This window comes from Paralichthys olivaceus, chromosome 12 (assembly GCF_024713975.1).
Source record: "Paralichthys olivaceus isolate ysfri-2021 chromosome 12, ASM2471397v2, whole genome shotgun sequence".
In the NCBI taxonomy this organism is placed as follows: Eukaryota; Metazoa; Chordata; class Actinopteri; order Pleuronectiformes; family Paralichthyidae; genus Paralichthys; species Paralichthys olivaceus.
The window spans coordinates 19,640,422-19,652,559 of record NC_091104.1 but is presented as its reverse complement, the minus strand read 5'-3'; the positions used below and the strand labels follow the sequence as shown (position 1 = coordinate 19,652,559).

At 41.3% G+C, this 12,138-nt stretch overlaps 1 protein-coding gene across 1 annotated transcript in view; it reads right to left on the bottom strand.

The window, feature by feature from the left end:
* Positions 1 to 12,138, bottom strand: part of eipr1 (EARP complex and GARP complex interacting protein 1) — a 51,356-nt gene that overhangs the window by 36,638 nt on the left and 2,580 nt on the right. The window contains exons 3-4 of the mRNA XM_020084965.2: positions 6,151 to 6,283; positions 2,138 to 2,294 (exon numbers count right to left, since the gene is read on the bottom strand). Of these exons, the coding sequence (XP_019940524.1) occupies positions 2,138 to 2,294; positions 6,151 to 6,283 (290 nt within the window). The remainder of the gene's footprint in view (positions 1 to 2,137; positions 2,295 to 6,150; positions 6,284 to 12,138) is intronic.

Genomic DNA, 12,138 nt, shown 5'->3' with positions numbered 1-12,138 from the left:
GTTTGCCCACCCAAACAATGAGAGGATTTGGAGGAAGGAGAAAGTGTTATCGTTGGTGGGAGTGGAGGGACACCAGCGACTGGAAAACACACCCACGAAGGATGCAGACTGCGCACGGGCAGACACGCTACAGCAGACACAAACATACAGAAGCAGGTGAACAAACACACACAAACGAAAAAGACAAAAGCCACATAAGTATACACGCTCCAATCTCTCACTATTTGGCTGCTCACATGCACACACACACAAAGGTGCAAGCCGCCAGTATTATTAGAGTCAGAGTGTGTGTGTGTGTGTGTGTGTGTGTGTGTCATGAAGAGATGGAAGAGGTGGGCAGCAGACCAAAGCCATCCATCTAAGGAAGCCAATAGTGCACAGCATAGGCTACAGGCTTCACAGCACCCAGCACCCAGCGCGTGCACACACACACACGCACACAGTGTGTGCGTGTGTGTGTGTGTGTGTGTCCTTGTGCCCTTGTGAGGGTTACAGCTCTCGGGGCGTTGAGATGTTGGACCTCAAAGCATCAATCTTTACCCAGCAGCCTTGCTTGACCTACCCTTTGACACACACACATACACACACAGTAAACATACATGGATACAGCGACCTCCACAGATACAAAGACCTCCAGTTTCTACGCACAAGCACAAGAAGCACACAAAGTTGTGTACCCCCACAGACCCCCCCACACACACACACACACTCTGCTTTGTTAGCTTCTCTCCATCTTTCTCCCTCCATTGTCCTCACTCTCTTCCCATATTTATCTCTGCCTCACAGACACCTGCTACAGTAAACATCATGCTAACTGATTGGGGCCTCTATAATTGATAGCAATCATGAGGCAGCTGATGAACAGTGGACTAAAAAGGCGAATGACCATTGATTTTCATTCTCATACACATTGAATTGTAGCAAGGCCTTGTGCACAAGAGCCGAGACTAGAAGAGAAAAGAATCAGGCTACAATCTCAGATGTGGACCAGTCAATCTGGCTCAGTCCGAGCCATGAAAAATAAATATAAAAACAGGAAAGTTAGACACACAGAGAATAGTAATTATTAGGGTAATGTAAGGTAAGTCAAATCAAACAATAAGATTATTTTCCTTTTAAGAGACACTGCTCACTTAAATATGTTTTTAAGCTGTAAACTAAATATGACTGTTCTTTGATAAAACACACTCAAGCTGGTTTTAATATCACATTTATGACCAAAAAAAAGTATGGGTTGAACATGGCTCATAATGCCCCCCAGTGTGACAAGCTGTCTTAGGGTCAATGCTTAGTTGACACCCTCTAATCAAAGGTTGGCATCCCTCCGTCACCAGCAACCGCTTGTGAGTGAGAATCAGGAAAGCTGCAGAAACTAAACCCTTAAACTACCACATGTTCTTCCATCTCCTCAGACATGACTGTCTCACACACACCATTTGAACCGCCAGCTGAGACATTCCCCTGTGCCAGCGGTTCAAACAGCTCAGGACGACAGACGACTTAGCAGTCAGGAAGCTGTCGAGAAGCCCTCTACTTCATACGACATTGCTTGTAAAGTGTGCATACTGACATACTTAACTAGCACTTACTAATTGCTATGTGTGTGTGTGTGAGGATCATGAGATGCAGAGGGAAAAAAACCCTGCTAAGGTGCCCTTGAATTCTGAGTTACTTTGTCGAACTTTAAAAATAATTTCTAATATGACTACGGCGACCACACGTGATTCACTGTTTACTTTGAATAGTAAGATTCAATAAATCAAGACTGTATCGTTTAGCTGATATATCATAAAATTCCATTAGCTAAGTGTGAATCTTACATCAGAGTAGAGTTATGCTGATTTACTGCACAGTTCTATTCAGAAAATGGATTATGCATTAATCAATACAAAGCTTTGGAAGCGACCAAAACTGATCACATAAATGATGTCACTGATTATAGTTCAGACATATTTATATAATTTTATCACCAGAGCAGTATCTAAGTGTCTTAGGCTTCTGTTGGTTTATTCAGATCTCCATGAAAAAATAATTTTCCTTCAGAGGAGCCAAACACAACTGCACACAGCTCTGGATCAAAACAATCACTGCACTTTCATCAACTTTTATTAAGACTTTTACAGTCAGCAACACCTACCAGGCTGCGTTGCCATGGGCACTGTCGTCTAGGTGACAAAGCAGCTCCAGGGTTTGAGGGTTGTGGGCGGTGTCGTCAGGTGACTCGTGGCTACCTGTCTCCCAGTCAGTGGGCATCCGCCATACTGCCGCACAAGAGACCACCCTGCTGTCGCTGGCTGGAGGGATGAAAACACACAAACACACCACATGGTCATTGCACAGTAAAGTGTGTGTATTTATGTTGGTGGGGGGCAGACACTAATGCAGTGACAAGCATACACTCCTTTAATCCACATCACAAATGAGTTATTTTGGCACATGCACACCAGAGCCAGAGCTGCTAATTGGACGCAGTGGAGTAAATGTAGAACTGATACAGTAATTGGAATAAAAGTTTAAGGCTGGAGGGCATAACCTATCACATACAGAGAGAGAGGGAGAGAGAGAGAGAGAGAGAGAGAAAGCAGAGAGGGAGAAAGCAAAAGAGCCTAATTTCTTTTTGGTGTAGCTATTGACAGTGTGTGGGCAGGCGTTGGGCTATGAAACACTGGCGTTAGGCCTATTTGTCAAATTAAAAAGCAATGTGGTGTGAGTCCACGGGCTCTTGAGTGGTTTTAGACAACCTTGCATTTGGAGTATGTGGGCAAGCAATCATCTTGAACAAAAGCCCTATCTTACCCACAAACTGGAGTGCGGGTGGGAGGCAGTATATGGAAACATTGTAAGGAATGCACTTGCGTATGTTTGTATATTTATATGTACTGTATGTACTGTATGTACTGTATATACTGTATCTGGGTGTGTGTGTGTGTGTGTGTGTGTGTGTGCGTGTGTGAGCGGCAGTGTGTAGTGGGATGTTGGGAGATCCTGCCTGGTCGAGAGTGGCTGTCATTCTGTGAACTCAAGCATGTAGCGATCACCTCATGTACGTGTGTGTGGTCTGGTTGACTGCTCTTATGTGTTGCAACCTCAGTCACACATTCTTGACAGGATCCTCAAAACAGCAATTCTAACTCTACAACCAAGTTTTAGCTCAAGCCCTTTAAAGAGATACTGCACAATTAAATGTGCAGTATCTAGACTGTTGTTTGATGAAATATATTAAGATTGGTTTTAATATCACACTTATTACTAAATAAAACAAAATCTACATTTAATGGTTGAACATAACTCATAACACCACCTTGTGTTTCAAACCGTCTTGGACCTTGCAGGGCCAGTGTTTAGGTTGAGTGCACCGTTTGGGATGTCACAACATCATGACATGTACACACAGTTGAAAAGGGTGACACCCTCAATCAAAGGTGGGAGGCGCCCCACCACAAAACTTCTCATGAGTGTGAATTTGGAAAACCGCGATCATTTTCAAATCATTGCTGAAACTAAACCACCACATCGTCTACCATCCAGAGACAGCCCCATCCTCTCCTGCCCCTCGGCTGTCTCGCACGCAAGCTCGCACGCACGAACGCAGGCACAGTATTCCCCACAAATAGTTTAGCTCTGGGTGTCTCAGCACCAGCCACCTGCGGTCTTAGCTGTCAGGAAATTCTTCATACAGCATTTCTGTCGCAAAAGTGTTTGTGCTGCAACTGGAGTCCCAGACAACCTAGATGACGTAGCTTTAGCAAGCTAATCAGTATGTTGCATGTGTTTGAGTTTACGAAGTCAGTGTGTGAGGGGGAGAGAGATGGGGTTGAGGGGGTAGCTAGGCGTGTCTCTGCCTCGCCTTGTGAATTCAGGGGGAGGCACTACACCGAAAACATTGAGGTGAAGTTATACTTTAAAAAAGAGTGCACTGGGAAATTGTTCTAGCTTTCCAAAAATAACCCTGATAATGAGATGTTGACGTGACAACATCCCATCATTTCAGCGTATTGCTCAGATGCACATAAAAGGTCCAAATCACCCATTCAACCACACCCTGAAGGTTTTCTATTGGATTCAGATCTGGTGACTGGGGAGACCACTGAAGTGCACTCAACGTCATCGTCACGCTCATGATACCAGTTTGAGATGACTTTTGCTTTATGATACGCTGCATTATCATGCTGGAGGTAGCCATTAGAAGATGGTAAATTGTGGCCATAAAGGGATGAACATGGTCAGCAACAATTCTCAGATAGGCTGTGGCATTTAAATCATGATTGATTGGTATTAAGGGACCCAAAATGTGCCAAGAAAACATTCCCTGCACCATTACACCACCAGCAGCCTGGATTTTCACATCATTTTGGACCATTATCATTACAGTATTTATAAAAATACAACACAAGTTGTTGTTTTTCACCGTGCACTCAGGCATTAGCAAGAGCGAGGCAGAGCGAAACAAATATACTCACCGAGGAATTGAGCGCTACGTCCTGAAGTAATCGTTTTTGTGAGTGATCACACTGTGTGCCGTACAAAATAACATTGTTAAAACAGAGCTGATTTGAACTTAAATTTACTCCTCCTGCCATAACCACCTGACAGTGCAACAGTGTTTGGCTGTTTTCCAAAATCTTTGTTCTTATTGGATGTCTCACTTTTCCAGTGGCCACTTGTCAGCTGACTGAGTTACTGTGGCGCAGGCGGCTACTCTCTCACTCTCATCCCTCTTGTATAATTATTTTCTCTGACAAGTCAACATTTTTCAGACTGTCAGACTGCAACATAATAAGGCTACAAACAACCCATAATGCAACACTCTCACTGTAAAAGACCATAGTTACACTGAAATGCTCCCCATTCATGAAGCATATCTAATTTAATGAATGAACATATAAATCCTGTGATATAAGATTACTTCAGAATTTTTTCTTATATTAGGACCAATATACTTTTTTCTGTTAATTCTGTTAAGATGTTGGCAGTACACCCAAGAGTTATAATGGTAGGAAAAACCCTAAAGTGTTGTGATTAGCAAAAACATTATAACCACCAGTGCCTAATATGCTGTTAGTTCTTTAATTCCACTATAAATGCCACCAGCTGGAACTTGTACTTTACAAGAAAACTAAATGTGTCCTGTGATATCAGGCAACACAACGATCGAGGCAGATCCTTTAAATCCTGTATATGCAAGGTGAAGCAACCATGGATCAGACTTGTTCCAGCACATCCCTCAACAACATGTCACTGGCTTGAGGTTTGTCCGTACTCGGACTACAGTCAGGAGGTACTCAGCATAGACTGTATAAAAAGCCGCTTCTCAAGTGCAGGAACTTTCCTCAGTGCTTTTGTTATGTGATAATAAACTTTATTCACTTCATCTGAGAGGTCAAAGTCAGCCTTTCTCAGTCTGCATTCTTCTTTGTAGAAGAACTTTTTATTAGACTTTAAAAGTCTATTTAAATGTAAGTACTTAATTACTTTTACTCACTTAGAACATTAGATGTGGTACTTTTACGTTTACTTGAGCATATTTTTTCCATTTATTTATTATTTTACTAGAGCCAAATGTTTGAATACTTCCTTCACCACTGCCTGCATGAAGACGAGAATGTGAAGGTTGACATGTGCACCACATACAACTTAACTTAAGGGACGTCCTCTTTGAATACATTTGGTTTACCTGCCGTGGTCTGTTGTAGATTGTTTTCTACTCTTTCTATTCTGTAGAAAAATAGTATAAACAATTAAAAAAACATGTTTTGGATATTATAGTTGACACACATGTGACCTTAAAGGATTTGTCTTCCTGCCAGACAGTGACTTTGCAGCCGCTGCCACTATCCTTCATGTGGGTCATAATGTCCACACATTAGTATTGATTCTATCAGTCTGAACATGACTCCTAACAAGGCCGCTATACTATCAGACCTGTGAAGACAGGTTATCTTTTAAAGATGCAATTACATGTTCTGAGTCTAAACTAAACTCCAGGTCAGTGTTAGTTCATTGGGAGGAAGACATATGGGGACAAAGGAAAAAAAGATGCAGCAAATGCAAAAAGGAAACAAAGAAGGAGAAACAGAAGGAAAAAGAGAAACATGCTGAATAAAGAGGCAGAGAATAGAACCAGAGACATAAGGAAACAGTGGGACTCACTTTTGTTATAGCAGGTGGTAAGCACAGCCTTATCTGCAGGACTGGCGCCAATGTGCCATATCTCCCCAGCTTGGTGCAGAAGGACATTCTTATTAATGATGTTATTCTCATCATCAAAGTCAATGATGTGGATCTGGAAATAACAGAGAGGCAGAGACAGTGAGGATGAGATGTGTCAAGGATGAAGCTGGAGCTTAAAAACACTGCATGCTCCTCCCTCCACACATTAACCACAGTTCAAAGCTCCACTCATTCCTCAGATTCCTCTAGAAAAGAAGAAGGTTCCTCTTTTAATTTGACAGTAAATGCAATTTCAAGGCAGACGTCGCTTTGGTTCTTTTTTTCCCTCCATCAACTTCATACAGCAGAAGACTTTTCATCTCGATTTGGCCTTTAAAGTGACGATTAAGGCACTTTAAGAAGTCACGTTCCATTCACAGGAGTTCTGCATACGACATGTTGGTGGAGTCGGAGCAAAAGGTACAAAAAAGGAAAATCAATAAAAGGTCATTCATTTTTTAAGTCAATTAGCCCAACTCATAGGGACTGAAGATGGGGAAATTATCCAAGAGAGTTTTTCCTTGAAAGGTTTTTAATTGTGTTCTTTTTCAAAGAGACATTTGTGTGAGCACAGACTTTGTTGAGCTGTGTGTACTCTAATTTCACGTCTCTTATTGATTTGCAGAGTATCAAACTTATCAGTTAAATACGTGAATGAGAAAAATATAGAAAACCAGTGTCAGTGGTGAATAGCTGTGTATTAAGTTAGAAGGGGATAGATGGTTAACCTCTGTTAGCATCAACACTGGAGGCAGAGAGAAATAGCTACAATACAATAAAATACAAAACATCTTTACTATAACTAAACTAATAATAGTCTAAACTGACTATTAATCCCAAAGGCAATATGGTTTAAGAAAATGAAAAGATCAAAAAAATAAGAAAAAGCCATGCACTGAAAAACACCAGAAAAGGCCAAACAAATAATAATACATATATATTTTAAAACATGGGAGATTTAAAAATGTGGGAGAACACAGACATAATGACGATGTAAATGATTTGTAGTCTTTTAATTTTGCGAGTGCGCACACACTAAAGACAATTCAGTAGAGACAAAGGAGTACACAAACGATTTCTTAGCGAATTTAGAGACTGAGGAACTCAGAAACTTATACGGGGAAAAAAGTCTTATCTACACTGTAAGCAGCCATGTTTCAGTTTACGGTGAACTCACTCTTATTGGCTATGGTGCTCACTCGGCCAATCACTGTTCCTTTCAGTCTTCTCAATTTGGAAACATGTTTGATATTAACGCTTCAAAATAAGTGAGGCTCTGATTCAGTTGATGAGATTAAACTCAGATTATGTCTGTAAACCCCTCAAACAACAGGATCATTAAACCAGATTATCTGTTCAGATCAGCCTGAAAACTGCAAGAGAGAAAGTGACTGAGCACATTCCCCCAAATTTTTGGACAGCCTCTTTAGGACGCATTTTTAAATGGATTCCTCCTTTAACCAAGCAAATTTCTGCTGATGTGAGGGGAATGTCTGGAGCAATTACACTTCTGAGGTTTGCATCCTTTAAATATAATTCAGTAAAGCTGTGGGTACTTCTTACCAGGGTGGAAAGTATTTTGTTTCTGTTTAATTCCATAACAAGTGAACCAAGGCCAGTTGGCAATGAGCGCTAAATCTGAATAGGTGATGTTAAACTGATGCTTGCATGGCATGGAAGAATACATGTGAGAGTTCAGATTGTTTGACTCTGAGATGTATAAAATGAATGCCAAAAACTTGTAAAAAGTTACACCACTACATAATACTCAACTATAAATCCTTTTTTCAGCGGTGTAAGCTCCTTGACCTGGCGTAATATTGAGGCCTTGGCTGCACTTTCAACACACAATCAACAGCTGTGCACACTGCTGCACTCACAAGTTGAACAAACAAGCTCAACTTTTATCCATAAGAAGTTAATGGAAACTCCTTCATGATCTCTTTTCATTAGATGGAAATCTATTCTATGAGGGCCCTCCACTGAATGCAGTTCAGGGCCCACCGCTGCCGTAAAACAGTGAGGGCCTCAAGGTTTGATCAGACAATATATGGCAGTTTCTCCCATAAGAGAGACACTTACAGCACCTCGGGGGACTGTTAATGGGGTCGCACTGGACAATAACTCCTGCTAGGCATTTCCACTCCCCTTGCCAGTACTACTTTTACAGGCAGAACAAGAGGATGAAAGGAGGGGTGTATGGAGCAGGGGGAGGAGGAAGAGAAGAGCATTGGAGCAGCAGCATCCTTCAGCCTTTTCAAAGTCAGCTCCGTGGCTATTAACCTTGGGTTGGACTGCAGTGAGCAAAAAATTATTACGCAAAGTTATAATTTTATGGTGGAGGGGGTGCGGTACAAATAAATTCAGGCTGGCGGGACAGGGTAATTGGAAGGCCTAGTAATAGGGTCCCCCCAAATGAACTCAGGTGTGAGGGGAGAGAGAAGTTCTCACCCTCCTCTTTCCTCAGGTGATTTATCCGCCGTTCTCCCAGGCCTGGGGAGTGACTCATAGCCTTCAGCCACTTGGGCACCCAGCCCAGTGCTGTTAATTATGTGCCGCTAGTGGGAGGAATTGAGGTAGCAGTGGGGGGGGAGTCTGTGAAGAAGGGGGTAAGAGAAGGATAAAGCCGAGCTGGCTTGTGGACCCCACTTAAGACGCGTCTCCTCTAAAGCTCTTGAGCCGTACAGATGACAGCGAGCAGGGCGGAGGAGAGGCGAGCGGGTGAGAGGTGCCAAGCTCAGGAGCTTTATCTCGTTAGCAGCCTTAAATGCCATGCCTACGCTCCCACCGATCTGTCATTCCAGCTATTGGTCTCTGAGGGATTTGAGAGGTGCTCTGCGAGTTAAGAGAGGCATTTCCAACCTGCATTATGCTTAATGGGAGGTGGAGAGGCCAGCGGGCTTATGGTACAACAGAAGCTATCAGGGCTGAAATGCCAATCGAAAACACATTTTTCATATTGCAAGTTCAAACTCGGAAGAACTGAGCTAACCAATGTTTGCCAGCAAAGCTACACAGAGTGGAAGAGAGAATGAGCTTCATGAATAAAACGCACCGCACTGACTGAACCCAGGAGTCTAATGGAGGCTGATCTGAAAGTACAGAACAGAGGATGAATAATGATTCCATTTAGGATTTAAAGCTTTGGATGCCCTTTGACGTTGATATTAGAAAACAAAGCAGAGGTCAGTAGAGACATTTCCTTTTGCATTTTACTTGGATTAACACATAAGGCATTTTTTAAACCATGCACAGTTTGGGACTCCGTCTCTTCCTCTATCCTCGTGGACACTAATGGTGTTGTGCTCGGTTTTAGACAAAAACGTAACTTAAGTATTTTCATGATTTAAAATACTGTTTTAATCTAGAATAAGAGCTATTCTAGATTAAAAACAGGGTCAGACTGAGGATAAGGTTGAGATAAAGTCATGAAAAACAGACATGACTTGGTTTTGAACTATCCGTTAAATGTTAAAAAAAGCAGTACTAAATAACCTCTTGTATCACGCTCAGTTTTGAAATTCAAATCAGAGTCAAAGAGGATTCTTAAGTTTCCCGAGGAGAGCATGATATGGGTCAACATGAAGCCAAGGTTTTCTTGTTATCTCTATTACATTAACGATGCTATTATAACATATGTTTATACTGCGATCCATTCTCTCTATTTTAAAACTACAATTTGCTCAGTTGAGCTGTGTGAGATTAGAGGTCAACAGTGGATAGCAGCTAACGGACTACTGGCAAAGGTGCTGTACCTGCTGCCAATTTAAAAAACAAATGTTTCCAGGCAGCGGCTGCAGCCATGGTGACGACTGCTCATTGTCCTTTATGCAGGGGTCAGACCACACAATATCAGCCCGATTATAGCCTGACCCGGAAAACAAAGGGCATCAGGTGAGTTTGGAAATTATTAACGGGCATTGGGCGCCATAGATGACAATCAACGCCACATCTGGGATGATGCATTTCTTTTTTTTTCACCTTCCACAACAGGATTTGCACCTCTGTGACATGACCAATCAGAGCACGGCTGACAAATGTAAACTTGGCGAAGCAAAAGGGGAATGATGCTGTTAGTGTCACAAGGTGGAACTGTGAAACAGAGGGAACGATTTTAGGGTTTTCTAAGCACAAAACACCCAGTATTATACACACCACTTCATTCACCATGTTTACGTTCTTGTCCCCTGAAGTCAGTTGCAAATGCCTCCTTTCTGGTGAAGTCACAGAGGTCGGTAAAGATGGGAAACTGTGATTTGATGGGGAGCAACATGAAGTCGGTCATGTCTCTGGGCCATGAATTTTTGACTGTAACCGCTTTATCTGGCATGGTCACCATCTTGACAGACAAAAAGACTCCAGTATTAGTCAAGACACATACTGAGGCTTAATGCAGACTATTGCAGGCATTGTTTTATTATACGCTCTATATCAGCCGTCAGTCAATGTGTATGAATTTCTTTTTGTTGTATTTATTAGTTTATTTGACAAGACCGATGCAGACAAACAATGTAACAGGTAGCAGGAACCCTAACCCTGACTCAATCTGTTCTTAATTTCCTTCAGTGATATTGGCCAGAAGTGAATGAGTCAAATTAAAAAACAGTATCAGAATCAATGTGAGGAGACAAAAAGCTAGATTGGCAAATCTGTTCTTTAGAGCGACGACCGATGATTTCTCACATTATCAACTTTCATCTGACACAAAATCACACCGTTAGTTTTTGCCTCAAAGCAACGAGTGCACTGAATTAACGAGCAATTTTTACTATTCTTACTATTTAAATCCGAAAATACCAGGACAAGAACATGGCTGTCAAGTATTCATGTCTTTGGTTTTCTTGTGGTTGAGCTTTGTGTTCACACAAGGAAAGTGTTAGGAGGAGCATGTTAACATATTAACAGTGCATAACAATCACACAGATCAACTGGGATGCATTGTCGCCAATCACAACAAGCACAGTATTGGACTGTCTACATAAAACTTGGATTACACATCTGTATTCAGTCCCAGTTTTCAAACTGAGGTCTGCCAGAAAATTGGCTGTTTTTTTATCAAGGCACAAATCTTTCTCTTTCTCTCTTTCTCTCTCACACACACACACTTCCATCCCTCTCTTCCTCCTGCTCTCAGAGAGCTAATTATTTCTTCCCCCATTTAGAGCCAACTGTTTCTGTCATCTGTCTCTGTAATGACCTCTGCATGCATGTATGCATGCATGCACACACTCTCACTCTTTCTCATTCACACACACACACAGACACAGACACACAAAGCACAGAAGCCTCACTACAGACCTTTGTTGAGAAGCCACACGTGTAAATACATCACGGATGCACGTGCAACAGATCTGTCAATTAATTAGTATGACAATGGCTTCAGTGCAGTCATTGATGTATGTGTATATGCTGAAACTAATAGTTAATTTATTAATCAACACATTATTAATCAACAACCACTTTGATTAGTTATTACCTTTTGATGCTGAATTAACTTGTTGATTAATTCATTACTCTACAGTCAGAAAAGTCAACTGCAATTACAATAATTTGATAATTAATCATCGTTTAAGTCATTTTTCAATAAGTCAATGGATCAATCATCGTAATTTTCTTCAGTTTAAATGTATATCTTTGATTGGTTGAACAAAACAAGTTAACTGTGTCTGGACTTTGGGAAATTGTGATGTGATACTGCTCTAGTCATCTGCACATTTTGTAGACTCAACAGTTCAATTATTTTGTACTGCATCTATTAACTGTTTCCATTGTTTAGACTTTTTGATAAAACATTTAGTTGACAAACAAATCAATTCAATTCAATTTAATTGAATGTCTTTATTAATTGTATTCCTTCTCCCAGCTTCTGAATGTTTCTTTTTATTTTAGAGATTACAACTGTAATACTATATCCTTGTTCCAACTACT